This window comes from Macaca fascicularis, chromosome 15, assembly GCF_037993035.2.
Source record: "Macaca fascicularis isolate 582-1 chromosome 15, T2T-MFA8v1.1".
Classification (NCBI taxonomy): Eukaryota; Metazoa; Chordata; class Mammalia; order Primates; family Cercopithecidae; genus Macaca; species Macaca fascicularis.
Window position 1 is genome coordinate 5706894 of NC_088389.1, and position 25670 is coordinate 5732563.

Here is a 25670-nt window from a genome sequence, read left to right on the forward strand (position 1 = left end):
GGAGCGGCTCTCCAGGCTGGGGCCTGGCATGTCACAGCGCCAGCGCCCTGTGACTTATGGGCCGCAAGAAGCTGTGATTTATACAACACGAGGCAGAGCTCCTGGGCCCGTGAGTTCCCTTCTGTGATGAAGTGCCTCGAAGAAGACGCAGCCGCTTAGCTGATGCGGGGGGACTCCGAGGCCCATCCATCTCCCTCTCTCCCCAGGAGGCTGGCGGCGTTTTGCTGAACTGGCTGAACACCGGGGCATCTGTTACTCTCTCCGAAACCATCAAAGAGCTGAACTTGTCCCTGAGAGGCAGCTCAGAGGGCAGGAAGGGGAGACCCACCCAGGCCGGCTGAGGCAGCTTCAGGACGCTCAGGGGGAAGCACTTGGTAGCACACCTGGCACAGGGAGGAGGCTCGGAGCAAGCTTCTCTCCTGGAGTGACGGCCCGGAGTGCAAACATACCCACCTCCAGTGGGTGCTAGCCCAAGTGTGAGCTTTATTGGCTCATTAGCCCGCACGGCCTCAGCCCCGTTTTACAGATGAGAAAAGTGAGGGTCAGGAACGTGCAATGGCCCACCCAAGGCACTCCCCACCGAGTGGCAGAACCACAAGGGAAGCACAGCCCTGACTCCACCCCGGTCTGTTCAGCGCCGGCCCCGCCTCCAGAGAAGCAAGCTGGTGCTAATAACTCCGCCCCCCCCCCCCCCCCCCCCCCCCCCCCCGTGGAAGCGGCGCCCAGAAGCCCCGCTGGATCCCCGCCGCCTCGCCTTTCGGTGATAGCTGTTGTCAGGGCTTCCCTTTAGGTGGGCGAAAATATCTATTTACTCGGCAATGGAGCAATTTCCCAAGCGAGTCTCTAACTAGCTAAGTGCCTGGTCCTGCCTCCGTCGCAGGGAAGCCGCCCACGGTGAAACACTAGCCACTCCGCAGTGAAATGTTGAAGCAGCACCCGCACCCGCCGCACACGGACACCGATCACTTTCTGCGGGAGCAGCGGGGCGGGGGCGTTCGGGGTGATTCTGCACCCCGGTCCAGCATGGCGCATGTCCCAGGAGCCTGGCCACACCCAGTGAGGCGAAACAGGGCTGGCGGAGGGCTGGACCCTGGACCACTGTGCAGGCTGTCCCTGCACTGAGTAAGCCGGTTTAAATGGACGAGGTCGTGGCCCACTCGGTCCGGGGTAGGTCAACAGGGCACCCACACCCTCTCAGCCATGCAGGGGACCCTGGGGGAAGAAGGCTGGATTGGACCAAGGTCTCAGGCAGGGGCATGGTCTGGCCCCTTCATCTTGGGCATGCAGGGCTGTTCCATGGGGATCCTCGCAGAGTAGGGTGCACAGTGCCGGTGTGAGCCCACAGGGACAGCACGGAGGAGCAGGCCCCCCTCAGCCTTTGCCCCCACCAATGCTGATAATGGTGGGGCCGGCAGGGCTTCGGCCCTGGCTGGTGGGGCACTGTGGGGTGGGTTCTTCCAGCGTGGAGATGACCTTGGGCAGGGGCTGCAGGTTCCATTCACCCTGCAAGGAAGGGAGTAGGAGGTAAACTGAGGCTGGAGGGGCAAGATGGGTGGCTGCTTCCCCAGTCACTTCCCAGCCACCTCTTGGGTTCTTGCCCTCAAACTCAGCTTGTCCCAAACTGAACTCACTCTTCTCCCCCAAGTTGCTTTTTGGGGGTCCTCACCTCAGTAAATGCCCCCTCCCCTGGCTTCCCATTCACCTAGTCAGGAACCTGGGAGTCATCCAGGCCTCTCCCTGCCTCCGTCCGCACCCAATTGAATCATTCACCCTAATGTAGCAACCAGAGCCCCTGGCTGCAGGCTCTGATATTTTTTAACCATCTCTTTCCCTCAAGGCTGCATCAAATGCCAAGTTTTCAACCCCATCAGACGTCTGCCCCAGACTGTTCTCGGGAAGCCAGTATTAGCCCTTCCTTCCCTTGGTGCTGAGGACGTTTGACTTAGCAATTAATCCAGCTGCCAGATGCTTCCGGGAAGCATCTTCCTGGATCTCCAGGCTGCGGCACCGTAGGCGACTAACTCCGCATAGGCCCTGGGCTCCTGACCGCAGCCCGCTGGGCTCGGGCTACATTAGATGCCTTCGAATGCCAGTGGGTCTCAGACAAGAAGAAAAAAACCAGCTCGCAGCTGCAGACTGGTTCGTTTCTCACCTTCCCCTCCCCAGCGCTTTATGTAAAGGTGCAGGGGGCAGGTTAGCGCGCCCTGCTCACACCACTGGCATTTGGCACCGGTGTGGAGGTATCACCCGGAAAGGGTGGCTGCCCTCCCTTCCTGGCCTCTCTGTCTCTCTCTCTCCTCTCTCTGCTGGCTGGCTGTCTAGGCCTGTGTGTCACCACCTGGCACTTGCTCTAATTATCTTGTGCCAGTGCTTTTGCCAGCAGTTTGGAGTGTAGGCCCATCACCCCTCACTGGGATCCCCCATGAGGCCTGCCCGACTGCGTGCCCCACCCACACCCGTGGCAGCGCACCGGGAAGCGGACAGCTGAGGACTTGTTGCAGTGCATGGAGATGGGCGCGAAGGCGTACAGGGCCTTCAGTACTTCGCGGTTGAAGGAGTTCCAGGGAACAGAGGCGAACTGCTGAGACACGGACGCCTGAGGGCAGGTGCAGACCTCCTCATTGTTGAACCTGGTGGGGACAAGGAACAGCCAGGCTGGGGAGCAGCCGATGGGCAAGGACCCCAGTGGGCACCAGCGACACCTCCCTGCAGGTCAAGTCCTGTCCCTGGGGAGACCCTCCTGCCGCCTCCTCCCCAGCCCCGCTGCCTCCACCAGGCCGTCCCAGATACTGCCTTCACCAGCAACGGCTTCACCTCTCCTGGCACCTTGGCGGGTGGGTGCTCCGGGCTGGGTTGAGGAGGCTCTCAAGCCAAATCCAGACTCAGTAGGAAATGAGTGAGGGGAGGGGTGAGTGATGCCGCCACAGGCTCCTAGAACTTAGCCTGGACTCCTCCAATCTGCCCAGCTGCCTGACAGGCCCAGAGGTTCTGTGTCGGGGCTCCCTGGGGGCAGGGAGCTTGTGCAGGGAGCCCTCACCTGTTGATGAGGTGGAAGTACTTCTGCAGGAAGCCGGCGTTCACAGCACTCTTGCAGAGCTCCAGCTGCGTCTGGGGGTAGTAGTGCACATAGTTGACACACATCTCCTCCAGGATCCCAAAGCCGCCCTGCAAGTTGGAGAAGACCCGTCAGCCCTGGGCCGTGCCACACAGACGTTGCCGTCCAGCAGCTTTCGCCCCATCCACGTGTTCACTGCGTCCACTTGTCTGTTCACTGCACCATGTCAGGCATGCTTTGGGGAACTAAGTCCCTGCCCTCACGGAATTGCCACCATTGGCAGGAGAAACAGGCAGCGAGTGAGTTAACCAGGACATTCCTCTCAGGTGCCGATGATGCTGTGAAGAAAAATGAAACGGGACAAGCAGATGGGGTGTTACTGTGCCCATTTTATGGGTACAGAAACTGAGTCTCAGAGCAGGCAAGGGGACGCCCCATGGTGGCCACAGCATTGGTGGCACAGCCTGAGTGGACCCAGCCTCCCGGCCGTTGTCTGGAAGCTGTCCCCATGACCTCCAGCGAGAGCCTGGAGCCAAGCACTGCAAGGGAGGCCCTTTCCACTGCAGCCCCACGCCGTCCACCAGTCATTTCTTGAATGCAGCTCTGAGGGGAGCAGGGACTCTGGAAGACAGGACCGTGACTAGAGGTCGCAACAACCTCCAGCCTCTCAGGGCAACCCTACGGCCTGCCATCGCATGGGAGGGGCAGGGCAGGCACCCTCTGAGTCCCCACTGCCAGCTTTAAGCCCCTAGCTGGGTTGCTACTCTTGGAGCTGGTGACCGTGGAGTCTTAGCCATGGGAGGAAGAAGAACGCCGGCAGCTTGGATGAGCTGGGGCTGGAGAGAGCAAAGCTCCCCCGGCAGCAGCTCAGATCCCAGCAGGTCAGGGGCCAGGACATGACGCCCTGGCCACCCTTGCTCGTCCAGGCTCCCCGCTGTTTGTGAAGCTGCTGTGGGCCTGGGGATTTCATCTGGCTAGTGGGGAAGAAAGGCAATCGTCGCTCTATGGCAGAACAAAGGGACTGGGAAAAGCTCGGTGTGGCGCTTACACCAGCTGCCGCCCCCTCCTCCCATGCAGACAAAGAGCATGGGGCAGTTCTGCCCAGAGACCAAACCTGGCGCCTGTTGGCCAGGACGGGGCTTTGCCAGCATTGTTCTCTGGGCCGGAATCCTCCTTTACCAGCTTTTCTCATCCATCCCACCCGCATCAGATTGGGCAGATAGGCCTCCTGTGTGAGTTCCCGTCCCTCCCCACCCTCCGCCACCGCAGACATCAAAAGGGAACTGAGTCCAACTCTGTGCAGGATCTGTTCTCCTCTTTCACCTGGGGAAGGAAATCGAATTTCAAAGGCCGCTGTCTCTTGGATCAGCAGGTGAGGAGCTGTCAGAGCATGAGAAGCTCAGATCCACCTGGGAAGCTGCCCTCCCCTTTGATCCCGCCTGGTGCTGTGATGTAGCCACCGCCAAGAGGAGGGCATGGGCCAGGGACGCCACAGAACTGCCCGCTGGGACACTGGCACCGAGGGCCTCGACCTGAAGAACGGGCATCTGAGATGTCAGTGGTGCTCACCAGGGCTGGCAGCCCTAAATGCCCGGGGACGTGGCATCGGTTCTGCCGCCATGAAGCCAGGTTGGGCAGGGAATATGCAGTCTCCTGGCTGGATACCCAGCAGGACCCTCCCGTCCCTGACCCTGGCGCTGTGCCTGCAGAATGGGGCGATGCTGGGGTCCTGCCTGGGGTGCTCCACTCGCAGAGCCCTGTGTCTGCGAGCTCACTCAGTCACTGCACAGGTGCTCAGCCGACAGGTGGCACAGTTGGGGTTAGCACCTGCCCCCATACCAGCCCTGCCTCCTGTTCACTGTGTGGCCTGAGTGGCTGGACCTCACTGTGTCTCCTGGTGGGATCTGCTCAGAGGTCTCAGCAAGGCTTGGTGTGGTTAGGATGAGTTATTAGAGCAGTGCTGAGCTGTGGCCAGGGCCCGACATCAGCCACTGCCGTGATATACTGAGCGCCTCCTCTAGAGAGAATAAAGGACTGGCAAAGCTCTCCCACCCCCCAACCCTGAATCTGTGATCAGGGACCTAGGGCAATTGTCACCTGAAATCCAAGGGAGACAGGAAGGGTGTGGTAAGAACCGTGAGGCACAAGGCCCTGGGTCAAATCCCAGCTCAGCCATCTATCAGCTGTGTGACTTTGGTCAAGTGCCTGCCCTCTCTGAGCCTTTATGTCTCACCTGTGAAAATACAAACACTGGCTGGGTGCTGTGACTCATGCCTGTAATCCCAGCATGAGGGATTACATGAGGAGCTCAAGACCAGCCTGGCCAACAGGGTGAAACCCCGTCTCTACTAAAAATACAAAAATTAGCTGGGTGTGGTGGTGCGCGCCTATAATCCCAGCTACTTGGGAGGCTGAGGCAGAGAATCACTTGAACCTGGGAGGCGGAGGTTGCAGCGAGCTGAGATCGCACCACTGCATGCCAGCCTGGGCAACAGAGCGAGACTCCGTCTCAAAATATATATACATACATACATACATTATATATATATATGAGAAATACAAACACTCCTACCTTGGAGACTGGTGTGAAAACTAAATGAGAGGCAGAGACCACGCAGATGCCCATCAGTGGATGAATGGAGACTCAAACCGTGGTCCCTCCATACAATGGGATGTTACTCATCCGTGAAAAGGAATGAGGTACTGACCCACGCTAAAACATGGAGAAACCTCGAAGTCATCATGCTATGAAAAAAGCCAGACACGAAAGGCCACGTATTGTGTGGCTCTATTCACATGAAGTGTCCAGAATAGGAAAGTCCACAGAGACAGAAAATAGATCAGTTGCCAGGCTGAGCGGGGACGGGAATGAGGACCGGCTGCTTAAGGGATATGGGGTTTCCTTTGGGGGTGATGAAAATGTTCTAAAATTTACCACGACGATGGGTTGCATGGATCTGTGAATTTACAAAAAACCATACAATTGTGCACTTTAAATGAGTGAATGGTATGGCATGTGAATTACATCTCAGTAAAGCTGTTTACAAAGAAACATAAATAGGCCGGACACGGTGGCGCACACCTGTAATCCCAGCACTTTGGGAGGCCGAGGGGGGGGTGGTGGATCACAAGGTCAGGAGTTCGAGACCAGCCTAACATGGTGAAAATCCGTCTCTACTAAAAATACAAAAATTAGCCGGGTGTGGTGGCGTGTAGTCCCAGCTATTTGGGAGGCTGAGGCAGGAGAATCGCTTGAACCCAGGAGGTGGAGGTTGCAGGGAGGTGGAGGTTGCAGGGAGGTGGAGGGTGCAGTGAGCCGAGATCGTGCCACTGCACTCCAGCCTGGGCGACAGAGCAAGACTCTGTCTCAGAAAAAATAAAAATAAAAAGAAGAAAACCATGGCAGTCTGGGCTCAGTAAATATCAGGTGAATCCACATTGGATTAAAACACAAAGAATAGGGCTGTGACATGGACCCGAGTTCCTGGCACTGAGGGGTGTCCGGGTAGCTGTAACCCAGGTCTACTGCACTCTGAGCCACACCATTCACAGGATAATTATTGGAGCCCACCATGGATACCGAGGCAGCTGGCATGGATCCACTGGCAGGGCGGCCCGTGTGCCAGGACAGCCCTGGTTTGTGCCCGGGACCCAGGTAATTGTGAACAGCACCCCCTTTGGGTCACGGAACCAGCCCTGCTGCGTGGTGCATCACGTGGCTGCCCGTGTCCTGGTGCTGCCTGCACACCCAGCCTTCAAAACAGATCTCCCCAGTGCAGATTCTCCTTGAACTGTCTGCAGTCCAGCCAAAATGCATTCTCAGCTGACGCTCACAGTGCCTGACCCCTCCCCATGTCTCCACCCTCTCCTCCTCTCCTTTCCATCCTGAGAATGTTCTTGGTCCTCTGGGCCTTCCCACACACAGCCCTTGCATGGAGCCTTCCTCCACCTCCTCCCCTCTCCCCTGGGCTCCATGTGACAGCCACATCTCTGACGAGGCCCTCCCAGGTCCCTGCACCTCTGGCTCCTCAACCTGGTTTTGAAAGTTTCTTTTTTATAATTTTGCTTGTTGTTAGCGGCAGGTGCTCCAGGCCCGTCTCCCCGGTGCACCTGGAGCTCCACGGGGCAGAGGTCAACCTCTTGTCCTACAGCTTCTCCCCACACCAGCCCCGGGTGCTGAGAAGTTTCTTGGTGTGAGTGCTTCTCAACCTTGAGCAAGGGTCAACATCCCCTGGGAGCTTGTTAAAACATGGATTTCCCAGTGCCACCGCCCATGTCTCTGACTCAGTGGGCCTGGGGTGGTACCCAGCAGGTTGCATTTATCCCAAGCTCCCTGGTGATGCTGCCACTGCGGGTTCAGGGAGCAGGTGCTGAGAACGACTGGCTTATTGAGGGGATGAGCCCATGTCCTAAGTGAGGAGTCAAGACCTGTCCTCCTTCCTCAGACAGCCCAGGCTGAAACACTCTCCCTGGGCAGGTGAAAGGGGAAGCAGGGGTGACTTACCACTGTGGCCAGCTCCCGGTCTTCCGTGTTGTACGTGCAGGACGTGATGAGCACATCTCCCTGAGGAAAAGCCAACATGACCTGGCGTTGGCAGGCACGCGAGGCCCCGCCCCCATGGGACCACGCCACTGTGTGGGCCACGGCACCTCTGGGGTACAGTCCCTGTCATCCACTACAAGGAGCCCAGCAGATTCATGCGCAAAGGTCACAGGCTGAGTGTCCCCGGGAAGTTATAAACCATCAGCTCCTGTGACCCAGTGGGTCACAACAGGGTCCAGGCCAGTGGGGGTGCAGGCGGGTGGGTCATGACACATCTCAAGGAACTTGGGCAAGTCCCCACTGAGGACTGAGCTTGGCCTTCTGTGGGATCAGGGCTCCACTGCCTGCCTTAGTGCCCTCATCTCCTCCAAACGCTCTCGGGTTTGTGGTCGGCCCGTCAGGCTGAGGATATGCGTCCCCTGGGAGTGTCCTGTCTGCTCCCCGACTTCCGATGTCCCTCCATGAACTCCCGAGTGAGTCTCCTCATGAGGCAACCCAACCCTGAGCCACCCACAGGCACCCTCCCCCTGCCCTGGACGGCTCTCCCCTCCCCCCATCACTTTCTCTGTCCCTCTCCGTCTGGGGGCACCCCCAGCCCTCCCAGCCATCCCAGCTGGTGGCGGCGACTGGGACTGCCTTCCTGCTGGGCACTCACCCGATGGACCGACACCATCTTCTTCAACATGCGGATCTCCTGGGGCAAGCAGAGCCGAGGGGTTGGGGGAGAGGAGATCTCAGAGAGCTGCAGACCAGACCCCCGGCCACTGTGTCCTCCCTCAGGCCTCCCTGATCTCTGAGGGTGTCCGTTTTGCCCCAGCCTCTACAGTGGAAGCCAGGGCCGGCTAAGTGTGGCTTCTGGCCAGGGAGGGCGTTAGATTCAAACCAGAAGGTGGTTATCCAAGACCAAGACGGATGTGACCAGAGGGCTGCTAGGGTCTCCCGAATCCCACCACCATCTGCCATGTGCCAGAGGCCCTCTCTACAATCAGACACCCAAGCAGGGAGCACAGGCCACATGGTGGGGGGCTGGCCCAGGAGAAAGAAGCCAGCCTAGGGCCATCCCTATGGTATCAGGAGACAGTAGGTTCAGCAGGTCGCGTGGGGGCGGGGCGTGGGGGCGGGGCGTGGGGGCGGGGCGTGGGGGCGGGGCGTGGGGGCGGGGCGTGGGGGCGGGGCGTGGGGGCGGGGCGTGGGGGCGGGGCGTGGGGGCGGGGCGTGGGGGCGGGGCGTGGGCGGGGCACAGGCTCCTACCTGGAAGTGAGGGCTATAGTGATTGTCCTGATTCACGATCTCCCACTCCCGGCCGTCCCGGGCCAGCACCGTGACCACCTTTCTCCCAGTCAGGTGTGTGTGGAGCTGAGAGGCGAAGATGTGGATCCCGGAGGGAGGCAGTGCCTGTGGGGTCGGGGGGCTGCAGCGTCAGGGCCTGACCTCCGAAGGGACCCTCCCGTCCATGGCCAGAACCCAGCAGGGAGCAGCCACCCTGGGCAGTTTGCTTTCCTGGACACTTGCATTTTCCAGGTCTTTCTCCCCGGCCAGGTTAGAGCCACCATCAGAAACCTCACGGGGAAGAGCGAGGTGGCCGCAACAGCCCCTGGCTCCCAAAGAAGCAGCCCCCAGTCCCGCTCAGGAGCGACTTTCTTTCCAAGTCCTTCGTCCTCTCCTGAGCCCTCGAAGCCTGACACGTTCATCTTCACTCAGTCAACAGGCCTTTAAGGCAAACCCCTTGTGGACAGGGTGAGGCAAAGCCACTAAGCTGAGCAGCGCATGGCCTCTGTGCTCAAGGGCTTGCCGTCCGGGGAAAAGCAAGTGGCAGAAGGCGGTACTTGGCAGGTCCCCTACATGCTGGGCCAGGCAGGCCCTTCAGCTGCCCTGTGGTGTGGCTTCCTTTCAGCTTCAAAGCAGCCAAGGCTGCGTTCTCCCGTGCTCATCATCACCCCGTGCTACAGCTGGGAGCTGTGGCTACAACTGGAAGGTGGTCATCCGGGACCAAGATGGATGTGACCATGGGGTGCTGCAGCTGGACACTCAGGCTACAGGCCGGCCTCACAGAAAAGATGGCAGCCCTCACGCCAAGAGGTCTCATGCCATCACTGGGGCCTGAGAGAATCTTCCAGAGAATGAAAGTTTTCTCCAACCTAATGCTAACTTTTTTTAGATAGAAAATGTGTTTCCATGCCGGGCATGGTGGGTCACGCCTGTACTCCCAGCACTTTGGGAGGCTGAGGCACATGGATCATTTGAGATAAGGTGTTTGAGAATAGCCTGACCAACATGGTAAAACCCTGCCTCTACTAAAAATACAAAAATTGGGCTGGGAGCGGTGGCTCAAGCCTGTAATCCCAGCACTTTGGGAGGCCAAGACGGGCAGATCACGAGGTCAAGAGATCGAGACCATCCTGGCTAATAACACAGTGAAACCCCGTCTCTACTAAAAAAATACGAAAAACTAGCCGGGCGAGGTGGCGGGCGCCTGTAGTCCCAGCTACTCAGGAGGCTGAGGCAGGAGAATGGCGTGAACCCGGGAGGCAGAGCTTGCAGTGAGCTGAGATCCGGCCACTGCACTCCAGCCTGGGCGACAGAGCGAGACTCTGTCTCAAAAAAAAAAAATACAAAAATTGGCTGGGCATGGTGGCACATGCCTGTAATCCCAGCTACTCAGGAGGCTGACAAGGAGAATCACTTGAACCTGGGAGGCAGAGGTTGCAGTAAGCTGAGACGGTGCCATTGCACTCCAGCCTGGGCAACAGGAGTGAAACTCCATCCCAAAACAACAACGACGACAAAAAAATAATAATAAAAATAAAAAAGAAAAGAAAACGTGTTTCCTGAAATCGAGCATTTTCTTAGTGAGTCAGTTGTCCTCTTGCCCACCCACTGCCAGGCTCTGCCCAGCTTGTTCATACGGTCAGCAGGTCCCAGAGCTCAAGGTCCTGACAGCCCCGTCCCTGAAGGCCCCAGATGACCAAGCTTTTTACGACTCACTTTTGCTCCTTCTCTCTCACTCCCAAGCAGCAGCCGCCCTTGACCTTGCCATTGCCTATAGCTTTGTGTCCCTTGCAATGGCTTGAGGGGCCATTGTGTGCCAGGCCTGGGAGCCCAAAGGGTCCCAGTGACCCTTTGGCCCCCAGAAGCCGACCCTGGCCCAGAGACGCCGGGTGTCAGCCAGGTAGAGGGAGGATATGCTCTTTTGGGCACTCTGGTCCAAAGCAGCACTCTCGTCTTGGCCTGTCTATTTCACTGGGACATCTAGACTAGGCCAGATTTTGGCTGCAGAATTTGTGCCCCTCTTTTATCTGCTAAATGAGAGACAAAACTGATCATTCTCATTCTGTCACTTAAGGTAGTGGAGGACTCTGGCAAGGGGAGGCGGGTCTGCATTCCTGAGGCTGGAGAGAGACGTTCTCATGGTCAGCGGTCAGCGGGATCAACGGCCCCAAGGCCCTGCAAGGGGTAGTGAGTGCTGCCTGGCCGGAAGCCGCTCTTCCCCATGAGCCCTGGCCAAGGTGCCTTTTACATGGACCCACGCTTCACCAGTGGGGGCTTTAGGGAAGTGGGAGAGAGTGTCCACCCCCGTCTGGGACAAAAAGAGCTGATTTCCTGCCGGAGACGATGGGTACCGTGCTGGCCGAGAGCTCCGTCTCCCTTCAGCCTCGAGAACCTTTGCTTGGAAGACTAGAATGCTCTGGGGGCTCACCCACATGAAGAACAGATCCCAATCGACCCATTTACTGGGAAGGAAAATCCACTATAAACCTCATTACAATGCAATCTGCTGTCACGGCCACAACTTTCAAAGTCAAACAGACCGGTATTTGAATCTTCACTCTGCGTGACTGCTGGCAGTGTGATCCCAGCAAGCCTCAGTCTCCCCATCTGTGAAATGGGTACATCAACACTTACTTTGCAGGTCACTGTGAGAAGTAAAGCTACCTCACAGGAGGAAATGTTTGTAACATATACACAAACTATGAAATAACATCCGTCATGTAAGAAGAACTCCTAGAAACCGACAGTAAGAAAAACAAACCACCTACTGGAAAAACCGAGCACAGGGATGAATAGAAAATAGGAACAAATGGCCAAGAGGGAGAGGAAGAGATCCTCAAGTCCACAAACAGAAAATTCAAGTTAAACAACACTGACATGTCTTCCTCCCAAATATGTGTGTGTGTGTGTATGTGTGTGTGTGTCTGTATATATGTGTGTGTGTATATATATATATATATATATATTTTTTTTTTTTTTTTTTGAGACGGAGTCTCACTGTCTCCTAGGCTGGCGTGCAATGCTGTGATCTCGGTTCGGCTCACTGCAAGCTCTGCCTCCCAGGTTCACGCCATTCTCCTGCCTCAGCCTCCCGAGTAGCTGGGACTACAGGGACCCACCACCACGCATGGCTAATTTTTTTGCATTTTTAGTAGAGACGGGGTTTCACCGTGTTAGTCAGGATGATCTTGATCTCCTGACCTCGTGATTGGCCCGCCTTGGCCTCCCAAAGTGCTGGGATTACAGGTGTGAGCCACTGCACCAGGCCAGAAAATATTTACAATATTAAAAATCCAATGGGTCAGTAAAACCAGGCACCCTCTCATCCTGTGTGTGGGAGGAAGCAGCAGATGGGCTTTCTGAGAGGCATTTTGCAAGATTGATTCAAGGGAACGCTCAGATTTCTGAGCAGCAATTTCACGTCTAGAAATCTACATGGGAAAACAGTTTCCAGCATGGACAAGGATTTCCGGGAAGCTTGCTTTCTATTGGTGAAAAGTTGAGAACAGCCTAGACACTGATTGATAGGGAGATGGTTCAGCACAGGCTTGGACCAAGATAAGGCAAGGAGGAGGGGATTTTAGTAGTCACTCCCTGATCTCGCCAGAAGCCAAGGACAGGACCTGCTGTTGGTACCAGAGTCTAAGTGCCAACCTGTGCCTCCACCCAGCATGCGCAGCCCTGAGGACAAGCTCATGAAGACATGTCAGTGTTGTTTAACTTGAATTTTCTGTTTGTGGACTTGAGGTTCTCTTCCTCTCCCTCTTGGCCATTTGTTCCTGTTTTCTGTTCATCCCTGTGCTCGGTTTTTCCAGTAGGTGGTTTGTTTTTCTTACTGTCGGTTTCTAGGAGTTCTTCTTATATGACGGATGTTATTTCATAGTTTGTGTATATGTTACAAACATTTCCTCCTGTGAGGTAGCTTTACTTCTCACAATGACCTGCAAAGTACGTGTTGTACCCATTTCACAGATGGGGAGACTGAGGCTTCTCAGTCTCCCTGACAGTCTCCCTGAGATCCTGTACCTGGCACTTCACTGCCTCACCTAGTCCTACCCCGGTCAGGTACATGGTGAAAATCCCATCCTGTGAAATACTATGCAGCAATAAAAAGGCAAATCACCAGAAAAATGCCTCCATTTGTTGAAAAATTTGTAAACTATTCAATACAACTTTTTTTAAAAAACTCAAAAGGTTTCTAACACCTGCAAGGGCTTCCTGAAATACACAGGAGAAAGATCTGGAGGCACACAAAGAGCCAATAAGTGGATATCTCAGGGAGAGGCGGCAGCGGATGAGGGGAACATTCTCTTTAGCTGCAGTGCCTGCGCTTTTGAGTGGCAAGTGCACGTGTGTGTTGCTTACATAATGAAGGCATATTTTAAAATGCAGCGCGTGGAAGCCTGGCACGTGGGTGTGGACTAGTGGGAGCCATGGTTATTGCTGGAGAGGGAGGTGCACACACACAAATGGCCTCTCAGCAGGAAGGCACCCTTGCATATAGAAGAGAGCGAGAACCGCCGAGGGATTCAGGGTCAGGGGAACCAAAGCTGTGCCTGCCACCCTTCCTGGGCCACCACCTGACAGGCCTCCACTGGGGGACGTGGGAAGACAGAGGGTGTGGCGCCGGGCCCAACCCCACTCACCAACTGGGTACACTTGTCTGTGCAGTAGCCAGTGAGGACGAAGGCAGTCTCCCGCGGCGGAATAGCCATCACTGGCGTGTACACCAGTCCCAGCTCCATGATCCCCGCATTGAAGCGCCGCAGCTTGTCTGTGTAGTACAAGCGGATGCCTGAGGAGTCGCGCCGTCCTGGGAGAAGGTGGGATGGATGGAGGTGAGCGGCGAGTGGAGGCCCTCTCACCTCCCCCTGCCGACAGATTGTCCCTATGACCCCAGCCACCCTCAGCCAGGAGGCAGGGCTGGTCACCCCCCATCTGCTCCCGCCTGCTAGGCAGACCAGGAGCTGGTTGTCTTTGTTTCCACGCCTGTGGATGCCAGGCACCTCACAAGATCAATTAACGCAAACAGGTTACACTCACTGGGAAGAAAGAGCTATTGTTTCTATGAAAACTAGTTGAATGCTATGGAAAGATGTGATCAAGGTGAGCCACTTCAAGCCTCCATGGAATCAGGTGCAGGTGAGATGCTGCTGATAAATGGAAACTCATAAACAACTTGGATTCTGTGCTCAGATTGTTTCGTAAGTGCTTTGATGTTCTTCTTCCATGTTCAAAGGAACCTAAGCTGGAAATCAGCCTGCAGGACGGTGACAACCTGCAGGGTGTGGTCTGGGTGAAGAAGAGGGCGTGGAACTCCCATCTGCCGCTGGCACAGAAGAGCCCTGGTCCTGTGTCAAAGCTGGGCAAGTGTGAGTGTATCTCTGTGTTGACGTTAACAAGCAGCATTCCAGGAGCTCATCCTCCCTGCAGCCCCCGATTTTACTACTTTGATTTATGTCCTGCAGACCCAGGGAATCCACCTACCAAGCTGACCTCTCAGGAACAATTTGAATGAGAATCTGGCCCCCCAGGAGGAGGGTCAGAGTTGCAGGTCTAGCCCCGCTTCATGCACGGCCCCGGGTCCCGCTTGGTCAACGGCGTGCTGTGTGCTCTCAGATGACTTGCTGTCCCTTTCTGGGCCTCAGCCCAGAGTCAAGGGCCTCTTCCAAAGGAATAACATGGTGCTTCTTCCAGTCACGGAAACTGTGTCTTCTGATTATGGTGTGGCCACGCTTGTTGGTTCTCCTTGCACTTTGCTAACTGGAGAGTCCCTGAAGCTCCCTGGGCCAGCCTCCCAGCGGTCACATGAAACTGATGGTCAGAGGTCCAGGGGGCCGGGCACTGTGGCTCACACCTGTAATCCCAGCACTTTGGGAGGCCGAGGTGGGTGGATCACCTGAGGTCAGGAGTTCAAGACCAGCCTGACCAACATGGTAAAACCCTGTCTCTACTAAAAATCCAAAAATTAGCCAGGTGTGGTGGCACGCGCCTATAATCCCAGCTACTCGGGAGGCTGAGGCAGGAGAATTGCTTGAATCTGGGAGGCGGAGGTTGCAGTAAACGGAGATCGTGCCATTGCACTCCAGCCTGGGTGACAAAGTGAAATTTCATCTCAAAACAAAAAACAAAAAAACAGAGGTTCAGGGATGCTGGCACCCACTGGAACATCCTCAGAACCAGGCATCATCCAGGTAGCCCCGCCGTTCCTGAAACTCCATGCCTAGTGAATCAGCAGTCAGGCTCAGAATACAGGCTGGGTTCATGGTTGGGGGAGGATCTAAAGGCCTGGCCATGGCCCCATGCCCCCGGATGTATGGTGGACATGGCGGGGTGGTCAGGAGGGGCTGTGCAGCAGGAGACTCCGCCCCCTGGGTTACGTATAGGAAAGGGATGTCAGGCGGCAAGGAGTGTGAAATTGGCAAGGGGTTTTAATTCACAGGGACAAGGCTTCTGATGAAGACTTTAAAAAAAAAAAAAAGGTATAAAATTCTGGTCACAAGAAAAACATTAATGGGCCAGAAAAGCAGTCAGGACAGACACGCAGCTGGGTGACCAGTGCCGACTTCAAAACCGGGAGCCGGGAGCTCGTGAGTGCTTTCATCTTCTTCATGCTTTTCTGCTCTCCATCTTCTCACCAGTGTACATGCATTGCTCTTTCTGATCAAACAAACTAAGAGGGTGGTACAGATACTAACATCCTCCCTGGGTGCCAGAAATGCTCTAAGCATAACCTATCCCCCTTCATGGGAGCTTTGCGCAGTAAGGATCATCAGCCCTATTTTACAGATGAAGAAACTGAGGATGGAGCCTGAACTGAAGACTCCGCTCAGGACCACAGGGCTGGGAAGCGGCCAAGCTGGGATTCAAACCCAGGGCTGTGGACTAGGGGTGCAGGGCATTTTCAGGGGTCCCAACCATCTCCCTGCTTGCTTCCTTTAAGGTGAGGCCGAAACAACTCCTCTTGCCTCTGCCTTCTTCCCTCGACACCCCTGCACCATCCAAACTCAAACGGCTCCTGTATCTCCGGGCTGATTACATCAGAGGATAATAATAAAAAGGGTGTTGCAATTGGTTAAAATTCAGATGGGGATTAAATCATGAAATAATTGTGGGATTTTGATATTTATAGAAAAGCAGCCCATCTCAAGATTGGTGAAGTGACAGGAGCGTCCTTATATTTGGCAAAGGATCCATAAATACAGCCAGATAATCATGAAAAGACAGACTTCCCTGATGCTTAAGGAGTTTTCAAAAATCCATTTGCTTTCAGGGTTTAAATGAGCAATAAATCCTGTATCATGCTAAGGCCCAAGCTGACTTATACCCTTCTCTGTGCATGTGGAGATAACTCCAACAGTGGCGGAAGGTATTACTTATGCAGCCAGGAAAAAAAACCACAGGCGACTGTTCGCTGAGCACAGCCCCGTGCCCACAGCAAGTTCTGTGCGTGAGCCTTTCCCAGCTTCACAATAGCTGTGGCAGGTGGGAGAACAGGCAGAGGGTGAGGTCATCCACCTGGCCTCCCTGAGGTGGTAAGACACAGCCTAGCACCTATCTCTTAGGCCACTTCTGCCCCTTGCACAAATGAAAATAAGCACCATTCAGAGAGAGAGGAAAAGTGTGTGTATGTGTGTGCTTGTGCGTGCGTATGTGTACGTGTATGCATGTGCATGTGTGCGCGTGTGCATGTGTGTGCCTGTGTGCGTGCGTGTGTGCGTGCGTGTGCGTGCATGTGTGTCTGTATATGGTGGAAGATGCTAGTACAACAGAGAGAGGGAAGTATTTTTTTCAGTTTCTGAGACAGCGTCACCTGGCCTTGCCATGCTGAGGGCTGACCCTCAGCACGGGTGATCCAACAGTAGCTGCCCCCAGCTCCCCTTCCCATCCCTGCACTCCGGCCAGGCCGGAACCCCTGTGTCCTGGAATATGCCCTGCTTTACCACCTTCCTGTTTAGGCACACACCGCTCCCTCTATTTGGAACTTGGCATCTGGCAGTTTCCCTTATGAAAATTCTCCTTGTCCTTTCCCCTGGGATGGACAGTGCTGCGCCGATGGCCACCAGTATTACAGGGACAAGGAGGGAGGTGCGGGGCCACTGCTGGGCCCTGGCAGTGCTGTGAGGAGTGAGCCCCTCGAGGTCCCGTCCCTGGGAGCCCACCACAGCCATGGAAGATGGAGAGCGGATGAGGCAGACGCAAGGGCCTCGTGCCAAGAGGAGCTGCACAGCAGGGGCGCCATGCTGGGCAGACAAAGGGTAGAATTTTCTCACTGGCTCAACACAGCTGAGCCCTAGGGGGAGGATGGCATCAGAGCCCCCTACCTTCTATCACCAGCGGGTTGTGGTAGTGAACTTCCAGGCGGACGTATCTGGAGGACCCAGGGCCCCCGAAGGCAATGCCGGCTTCCTCCGGGTAGTAAAATGCCTGTGTGGGGCAGGGTGTCAGACAGACGGGTGTGTCCTGAAAGGGTCCCAGGTCCGGGCAGGGACAAACCCAGTCAACTGTTGGGGCCTGAGCCTCAGGGGTGGAGGAGGGGGCATAGCAGGATTAGAGCGACGCTTCCTGCTGACATCTCTTTATAAGCCCAAGGAACATCCTGTGACTCGGGTCAGGGTGTCGGGGAGAGGAGCTGGTGCTTAGGGCTGAGACTTCCCCCAAAACCCCTTCTCTGGATGGGTGCAAGAGCTGGCAAGACCCCCATTGTCTCAGCCTGTGGAGGCCTCAACACTGGCCCCATCCCACCAGCCAGCCCTGGGACCACTCTGTGCACAAAACCCAGTTGGGAAACAGAATCAGGACCTGCTGAGGGCATGAGGTCCTGGGGCACTCACGTTTCTGTGGAAAATTTAAAAAGGCTGGAAGCAGGTGGCATTTCAGACATCACAGAGGCGAGGGGGCCATCTCAGGCCTGGCCCTTCTGGTGGCCTCGTGAGCCCCCTTAGGAGCCCCTTCTTGGGGCCTCTGAGACAGTGAAGCTGGGGAAACAGAGGTGTGGGGATGCCAGGGGCCCAGGCAGGAGACACCATGCTGGGGTCGCGGGGCACGCACCTTGGCACCCAGGGCCCAGGCAGCCAGCACGTGGCGGCAGTAGTTGAGGCGGTCAGGTTTCATCTTGGAGTCACAGGGCCCGTTGAAGTGGGGGACGTTGTCCATCTCGGGGGCGCACTGGAAGATTTCCATGTGGTGCACGAGGGCCTCGTTGCCCTTGGTGATGATGGGCTCGTACTGTGAGGAGGCAGCCCCCTGAGCCCGGGAAGCGGCCGCCCACCCTCCCCTCCCCAGCAGCTCTCCTCCATAGGTGTCTGTCTGCCCATCTGTAAAATGGGGGGGATGATCGAGGCAATTTCAGGGGCACTTCTGGGGCTCAGAGCCGTGTGGGTGGAGCCATCAGCCCAGAAAGAAATCCCGTAGAGAGCTCCAGAGTGAAGGAAATAAGCTTTTTACAGGACATTTCCTGCCAAGGCAGGGACAGGACGCAACCGTCCTCATGCATATGGGGCCATGGCCGGGCCGGCTCCTGCAGCCTCAGTGGGAGGCAGGGCAGCCCTGAGGTTACAGCCCGGGCCCAGAGCGCACCTTCAAGGCCATGCACCTTCCTGCTGTGTGACTCTGGACACTCACATAACCTCCCTGGGCCTACTTCCCCTGCTGGAAACTGGGGGCTCTTGTGCTGAAGGAGGGATCACCTCGCCCCTCCCCCAGAGCCAGGGGCATAGTGGACACTCGACAGCTATGGCCTTTGCTATTCTGCCTTCCCCGGGCGGGTGTTCGAGAGCAAGTGAATTCTGACTTAAGCTGCTTTTTCATGAAGGAGAAGGTGGCCTGGCAGACAGACAGCAGTTCCTGCAGAAGATGCAGAAGTCAAGATGTTGGTTGCTTTGGTCCAGGCAGGGAAGTGGGAGCTCAGAGGCCCTTTGAGGGTGGGGGAGTGAGCAGAGTGACAGGGAAGCCGAGACTACTTGCTGATCCTGCAGGACCTCAGGCAGGTGCCTGAGGTTCCGGTGATAAGAGGACAGCTCTCCAGGGTCAGGGACAACCCAGGCCCAGGAGGAAGGCAGGGCTGGGCGAGGACCTGGGTCCTGAACCCGCACGTACCTTGACAATGTGGTGCCGAGGGAAGCCCTCGGGAAGCTCGTGGATGTAGCACCAGTACGTGGTCACCTGGTTGGGGATCTGGATATCGGGAGCGTGGATATCCATGGTGTACGTGTCTGAGGGCGTGGCCGGGAAGGTGATATTGGGCTTCAGGAGCTGCACCCTCTGTAGCCCCGTCCGCAGGCCTGAGCTGTTGATGGCCTCCAGTGACCGGAATGGCTCCTCCAGGATCCCGTAGACCAAGTGGACTGTGCCGTCCTGTAGCCAAGACGGGGCTCAGTTGGTCACCCATTCAGAGCCCCCAGAGTTGGGCTCCTGAGGGGATGCCACATCCCTGCCCACCCACATCTACCAGATGACACACCTGGCTCTCATCTCTGTGAATAAGGGACCCTTGAGGCTTGCATAGCACTAGCTGGGACTAAATCCCAGGCTGATGACCCCCAGGATCCCCTATTTGCACCAACCATCCAATACTTTTCTAAACACATTCCACCTGCACTCACCTAACATCCGTTTAAGCAGTGACGACTGGGCCCGCCATGAGCCAGTGTGGCCAGGACATTTGTTCCCTCCACCGACCCCAAGGTAACGGGGGACTGGGTGTGGGGGATCATTGGTCAGTTCAGCAGCCCAGCCTGAGGATTCAGTGCTGTCTATGAAAGGAAGGAACCACCCTGGGGCTTGCTGACGGTCACACTGAGCCGCGGAGCCGCGCCGTGTTGTGTAGTCACCACCAGCTTGGCAGGAGGGGACCAAGAAGCCACAGAAAGCTCCGTGGGTCTACGTGGTGCTGGAGGCCACAGGCAGACTCAGGAGGCAAGACACGGGGCTGGCTTCCTTAAATGCTATCGTGAGTGGAAACGGGGATCAGGTGTGGAAAGTGCCTTTCGTAGCTTTCTGGGCACCACAGGTGCAGACCCGTGTGGGTGGCTAATTTGCTCTTTGAGTTTGTGGAAAGCTGGTGGGTCACCCCGTGCAGAGGACGCCCAGAGCTCCAGGCAGAGGCCCCTATACCTGGCCTGGAGCCTCTGGGCTGAACACACACAGGCACTGGCCTTCCCTGTGAGGTGCTTCCGGAGGGTTCTCTGCTCACCCTTGCCTCATCCACTGGGAAGCAGGGTAAGGGTTCAGCAGCCTCCTGGAAGAACACCTCTTCCGGCCCCAGGTCTGCCCCAGCACACCCCCAGCTCCTGGGTACGTCCACTCCCCACCTCTGGGCCTTAGTTTCCTCATCTGGCAAACAGCCAGCTGTTCTGTTTCCTTAGATTCCATATTTGTCTATTTGGCATCTATTAATTGATTACAGGCTCAAACAGATGGCCAGAGTTGTTTACACCTGTCTTTCCCTCCAACATTCACACGTGTGTGAGAATCCTATTCCCAACCCTCCAACCCATCCCAATCCCATATCCCTAGCCACCTCCTCCACCTGACTCTCATACCCCAGGCCAATATTGCCCCAGCCCTAAATCACCCTAGGACCAGGAACCAGGGAACTAGAGACCACTCCAGCCACCCAGAACCCTCCAGAATTGTCCAAATGAAGCAACTGCCCTGCCTGGCCTTTCCCATGGAAACCCCAAGAAAGCCTCAAGCCTGGGCTCTCCACTGGCTCCCGCATCTGCCTCCTGACCAAACCCAGGGCTCCGCAGGTGGGCCTGCACGGCACAGGTGCACCTTCTCTCAGGAAATGCAATCAATCTTTCAATGGTACTGGCCTCCCGTGTGGTCACTCAGCTAACCCCATAGATGAAGACCTGGCACTAGCTGCCGCCCCAGGCCATTGCCACACCAAAGGATTACTTACACAAGACAAAAAGATGTCAGGTGTGCTAGAGTTAAAAGGGTTTTGTCTTCAAGGACAAGGTGGATTGCTTTCCCTAAGAGGTGGGGCGGGGGGGACTCTCAGAGCAGCATAAGAAGCCTGTGGTTTTTGCAATGTTTTGTGGCTCCCATGAACTCCCAGACGGAGCTGGTCAGGCCGTACAAATCATCTAGTTGCCATCCCCGTTTTACAGATGGGCAAAGTGAGGTCCAAAGGAGGAGGCGAGCTATCCCGAGCCTCACAGCGAGCTGGTGACAGGGCCGGGATGGAAAGCCAGGTCTCCTGGGTTCCCGAATTCCACCTGATGGTTAATAGGACCAGGAGGAGACAGACATCCAGGAGCAAGGTGTAGTCCAATGGGAGAGGCTTCAGCGCAAGCCCCGCATCTAGAAACCATGTCAGCTACGTGTCAGCAAAGAGCTGCTGCTTTGAGGGCTCAGGGGCGATAGCAGAGCTGGGCCATCCTAAGCACCTTGACCCCACCACTGCCTCTGGGCCATCCTCCTTGGTTTTCCTCTGTCATAGCTGGCCAGGCCCCAGACTTACCAGGGACAGGAAAGGTACTATGCCATTGGCACAGGATGGCAGCATGGTACACGCAGCCCACGCCCTCCTGGGTGCTTACAGCCACCCCTTACCTCGATGAGGTAATCCTTGGGGTCGCAGGTGCCAAAGGGCCTCTTGAAAAGCAGGGCCAGGCCTTCTGGCGTCCTCTCCACCTGCAGCAGCTGGTAGTCCTGCTGGGGATCCAGGTGGATCTGCCCCTTCTGGTCACTCCAGGCGTCCTGCAGAGATAAGCACTGGGCTCCAGGCATGAAGGAGCCCAGCCGGGCCAATCCAAAAGGGAAGAGGGCATTCCCCGGCAGAGCTCTGCATTCATTGCCAGCTGAGCTGGGGCTGCTGGGCCTCAGTCCCTGTGGATCTGAGGGTTCTGCCTGGGCTTGGGGCTTCACTCACACCTTCAATGTCCATTTCTGCTTGGAGGCAGTGGAGTTGAGCCCTGACAGTGCTCACCTCCTCTGCAGCCAGGAACCAGGGCTCTCTCTTGCCAGCAGGTCACAGGCTCTGTTAGCCATGGGGATTCCCAGGCCTGGAGGGCGGGACACTGAGCTTCTTAAGAAGATACCTTAGGCTAGGCTCCCAACACCTCATCAGGACTGGGAACAATGCCTCAGACCCATGCTGCCCATATTCATGCAGGCGGGAGAGTTGCAGAGCCTCAGAAAGGGGAAAGTTGGGAACAGGGTGGGACATGAACAGGAAGGGAGAGAGAAACCAGGGCGCCACATCTAAGGTGGTGATTGATAGCAGGTGCCCACCCTGCACTGGCACAACCTGAGAACAAGCACTGCTTTATTACTTTATAAATACATATAATTTTGGATTTTTTTTTTTTTTTTTTTGAGGTAGGGTCTCATTATGTTGCCTGGGCTGGTCCTGAACTCCTGGCCTCAAGCGATCCTCCTGCTTTGTCCTCCCAAAGTGCTGGAATTACAGGCATGAGCCACCACACCCAGCCTGAAGCACCACTTTAAACCCTGCAGCCTAGGCATTGCTCCCCTCACCTTAGTCCCAGCCCTGCTTGGAGAAGGTAAGCTGAGGCCCAGGGAGGCATCGGACCTGCTGCATTCTCCCACGATGCTTCCTGGGATCTGGATCGGTGACCTCTGCCCTCCCCATCCCCGGCTGCTCCCTTTGCACTGGGCCCTAAGGGGCAGGGACATGGTGGCCTCAGGCCAGGTCACAGGGAAGAAGACCACCGGGGAGATCTACTGAGAGATAGTGAGGAACCTTCCCCGACAAGCAGGCTGCCCTTCGTACTCAAGAAGGGCCGTTCTTAGATTCCATGTTTGTCTATTTGGCATCTATTAATTGATTGCAGGCTCAAACAGATAACCAGAGTTGTTTACACCTGTCTTGCCCTCCAACATCCACATGTGTGTGAGAATCATATTCCTAACCTTCCGACCCACCCCAAGCCCATACCCCTAGCCACTTCATCCATCTGACTCTCACACCCCAGGCCAATATTGCCCCAGCCCCAAATCACCCTAGGGCCAGGAACCAGAAAACTAGAGACCACCCCAGCCACCCAGAACCCACCAGAATCGTCCAAACAAAGCTGCTTCCCTGCCCTGCCTGGTCTTTCCCATGGAAACCCCAAGACAGCCTCGGGCCCTTGGCCTTAAGGACTTTGGGTTGTGTTTCTTTTTAATCTGACATTCAGGGGTAAAACATCTTTTCTTCATTTCCTTGAGAAAAAAGAAATCTGCAAAAGATTTTGCAAAACTTTCCCTAGAGAAAAACGCCACACAGTGCCACCCTGCCGGGGACACGGCTAGCTTGCCGAGAAACTCATTTTAAACAGAGGCAGAAAGTTCTCCTGTGATATTTCAGCTGGAAATCAAGAAGATATTAGTTGAACATATTGCTTAGGGAGGAATAACAAGGCTGACATTTGTTTTCGTAGGAATTTGTTGTGCAAATTAACCTTGCCAGTGCACGGAAAGGCAAAGTCACCTGGCTTCCTCTGGCTTCCCTAGCAGCCGGGAAATGCAGGCAGGGGGACGCTGCACCAGGGAGGAGCAAACACTCCGGCACTCAGGGTGCCTCATGGCAGAGGCTTGCGAAGAACTCCAAACTGTCAGCGATGGAGTTCAGCTGCTCCTCCAGACGGCTGACGGCTCAGAATCAGGGCTGTCCCAGGTCTTTCTTGGCTGGAACCTGAGCCACAGAGTCTTTGTGCACAGGAATCTGTGCAGCCTCATGGGTCAGAGCAGGGCTCTTCCCAAGCAGCTCCACCTATCCTATCTGGGTGGCCCTAAGCCTCACTAGTGACACAGGCTAATGCCTCCTGGCTGAGTTTTGGGAATTGGAGGGGGCAAGCTCGGCTCTAGAAACAGCGGCCACCGTCTGCCCTCATGAACTCACAACACCCAAAAAGGCAGAGAGGGACTGTCCGCCCCACCGTCCCATGGTGAGATCAAGGCGCAGAGCTGGAGCCAGCCGATCTGCACAGACTCAGCTCCCTGGCTCCAGCTCTGTTCTCCCAGATAAAGCTGGCACCTCCTGACTTTGGAAATAAAACTTTTTTGTCCCTCCTCTGTCTGTTTCTGTGGAGAGAGTTGGGTTTCATCCACAAATAAGCCCTGGTGGCCAGTCCCATATTGGAAGGACGGCGGGAGCAGGACCCGGGGCAGGCAGTGGGCTTGCCCACTTTGGGGATCCCCTGCGGCTTGTGGAAGGGCCTAAAGTCCTCTCCAGTTTGAAGGGAAACTTCCCTTTTCTCCACCCTGTGAAACAAGAGTGGAGGTAAATTTGGGCAGAAAGGAGTCAAGAGCCCATCCTGACGGTTTTGGCTGAGCCCTATGGGGCTTGTTCGACACCTATGGGTGGGGGCAGGGTGTCTGCACCTGCTCAGTCAGTCCATGGGTACAAGCACAGTAGGTCAGGCTGGATCCTATGGGTGCACAGGCCTCATGCTGTGCCCAGCCACGCGCCACAACCTGGCCCACATCAGTGGGCATGTGTGCTCTGGGGACATTGTTTACAGGGCCGGGGGTCATGGGGTCTGTGCTCCCGCACGTGTGGGGTGTGGAGTGGCACGAGTTTGTGTGGTGTGTGTGTCCTCTGTGTATAGTTCCATTCCTTGGGATTGCTGGGTCCCGTGATTTGGGGTGGGCAGTCAAGGACCATGGAAAACATGTCTTTCCTATTTTGTCCTCAAACTGAGATCCCCATGATGCCCAAGCTCGGGGTGCAGACTCGGCTCAGAGCAGAGTCAGCTCAAACACTGAGAGGCGCAGACAAACTTTCTGGGTTAAGGAGGGTGAGTGTAGAAAGACGGCCAGATCCAGGCGCGGTGGCTCAAGCCTGTAATCCCAGCACTTTGGGAGGCTGAGACGGGAGGATCACGAGGTCAGGAGATCAAGACCATCCTGGCTAACACGGTGAAACCCCGTCTCTACTAAAAAATACAAAAAACTAGCCGGGCGAGGTGGCGGGTGCCTGTAGTCCCAGCTACTCGGGAGGCTGAGGCAGGAGAATGGCGTGAACCCAGGAGGCGGAGCTTGCAGTGAGCTGAGATCTGGCCACTGCACTCCAGCCTGAGTGACAGAGCGAGACTCCATCTCAAAAAAAAAAAAAAAAAAAAAAAAAAAATGGAAGGACAGCCAGATGGGGTGCTGGGTCGGGAAGGGTTTGGAGAGCTGGCAGGGAGGAGAGACTCACCGCAAAATAAGCAGTGTCCCCATCGGTCCAGAGCACCACGAGGTCTGCGTTCTCAAGCTCGCCACGGTCGGACATCCCAAACAGGACTCCAGCCTTGAGCTGCTTCACCAGGAGCTGGAAGAAGATGGCCTCCTGGGGGTAGCTGACATTCCATGAGAGCTCCAGGGACTCCTCGGGGTCCAGGGGGATGTGGTAGAGGAAGGGGCTCTCAGGGGGAGCCGAGCCCTGCAGTGCAGCCACCAGGATGACCAGGAAGACGGCCACTGCTGTGCTGTACATGAAGGCCGCCTCCCGCACGCTGGGGCAGGGCAGACTGGCCCAGCGACACCACCGACTGGGGGCCTGCATGGCTGGGGTGAGCTCTGCGGTCCCACCTGGCTATTTATGATCCGGTCCTGAATGGGGTGGGTCCAAGTAACATGGGTAATCACATTTGTCTGGTGGGGAATTCAATTGTCCCTCCCACAAGCTTGCGCCCCAGGCCAAGCACTCTGCCTGCTGCCCTCCTCTAATTGGCACTAATGACACATGGACGTCATCAGTGGGAGTTGAAGCAGACAGGCGGATGCTGTCCCTTCTGAGATGGCTTTGAAGAGCTGTCCCAAAAGCAGATCCCCCCCTGCAGCCAAGAGGCCTTTCAGATGCCC

The 25670-nt window shown here is 56.1% G+C and overlaps 1 protein-coding gene and 1 long non-coding RNA gene across 5 annotated transcripts; one reads left to right on the top strand and one right to left on the bottom strand.

Moving 5' to 3' along the window:
• Positions 1-463: 463 nt before the first annotated feature.
• DBH (dopamine beta-hydroxylase) lies at positions 464-25380 on the bottom strand. 4 transcript variants are annotated; one of them, XM_005580497.5, is made up of 12 exons: positions 25024-25380; positions 21432-21578; positions 18966-19223; positions 17919-18095; positions 17192-17294; positions 13514-13680; positions 8850-8993; positions 8254-8292; positions 7560-7619; positions 3038-3165; positions 2471-2630; positions 464-1503 (listed from the first exon to the last, which is right to left on the bottom strand). In XM_005580497.5, the coding sequence occupies exons 1-12, from the start codon at positions 25369-25371 to the stop codon at positions 1372-1374; spliced, it is 1863 nt and encodes a 620-aa protein (XP_005580554.3). In that variant the 5' UTR covers positions 25372-25380; the 3' UTR covers positions 464-1371. The 4 variants fall into 4 exon arrangements, with proteins under 4 accessions (XP_005580554.3, XP_045228715.2, XP_073872175.1 ...); XM_045372780.3 differs by having other exon boundaries at positions 8254-8418; XM_074016074.1 differs by lacking the exons at positions 21432-21578; positions 25024-25380 and adding an exon at positions 19472-19779.
• On the top strand, positions 2016-5101 carry LOC135967326 (uncharacterized). The gene is made up of 2 exons (XR_010581339.2): positions 2016-2606; positions 3151-5101. It is a non-coding gene; the product is annotated as an uncharacterized lncRNA (long non-coding RNA).
• Positions 25381-25670: the final 290 nt, after the last annotated feature.

What these genes read in the sequence shown, in the direction of transcription:
- DBH (XM_045372780.3), bottom strand. Translation starts at nt 25,371, where the DNA reads ATGCAGGCCCCCAGTCGGTGGTGTCGCTGGGCCAGTCTGCCCTGCCCC. An exon ending in CAGACAAGTGTACCCAGTTG is followed by an intron (nt 8,994 to 13,513) that starts GTGAGTGGGGTT and finishes CCGACCCCACAG; the next exon opens with GCACTGCCTCCCTCCGGGAT. An exon ending in ACTATAGCCCTCACTTCCAG is followed by an intron (nt 8,419 to 8,849) that starts GTAGGAGCCTGT and finishes CTTCCACTGTAG; the next exon opens with AGGCTGGGGCAAAACGGACA.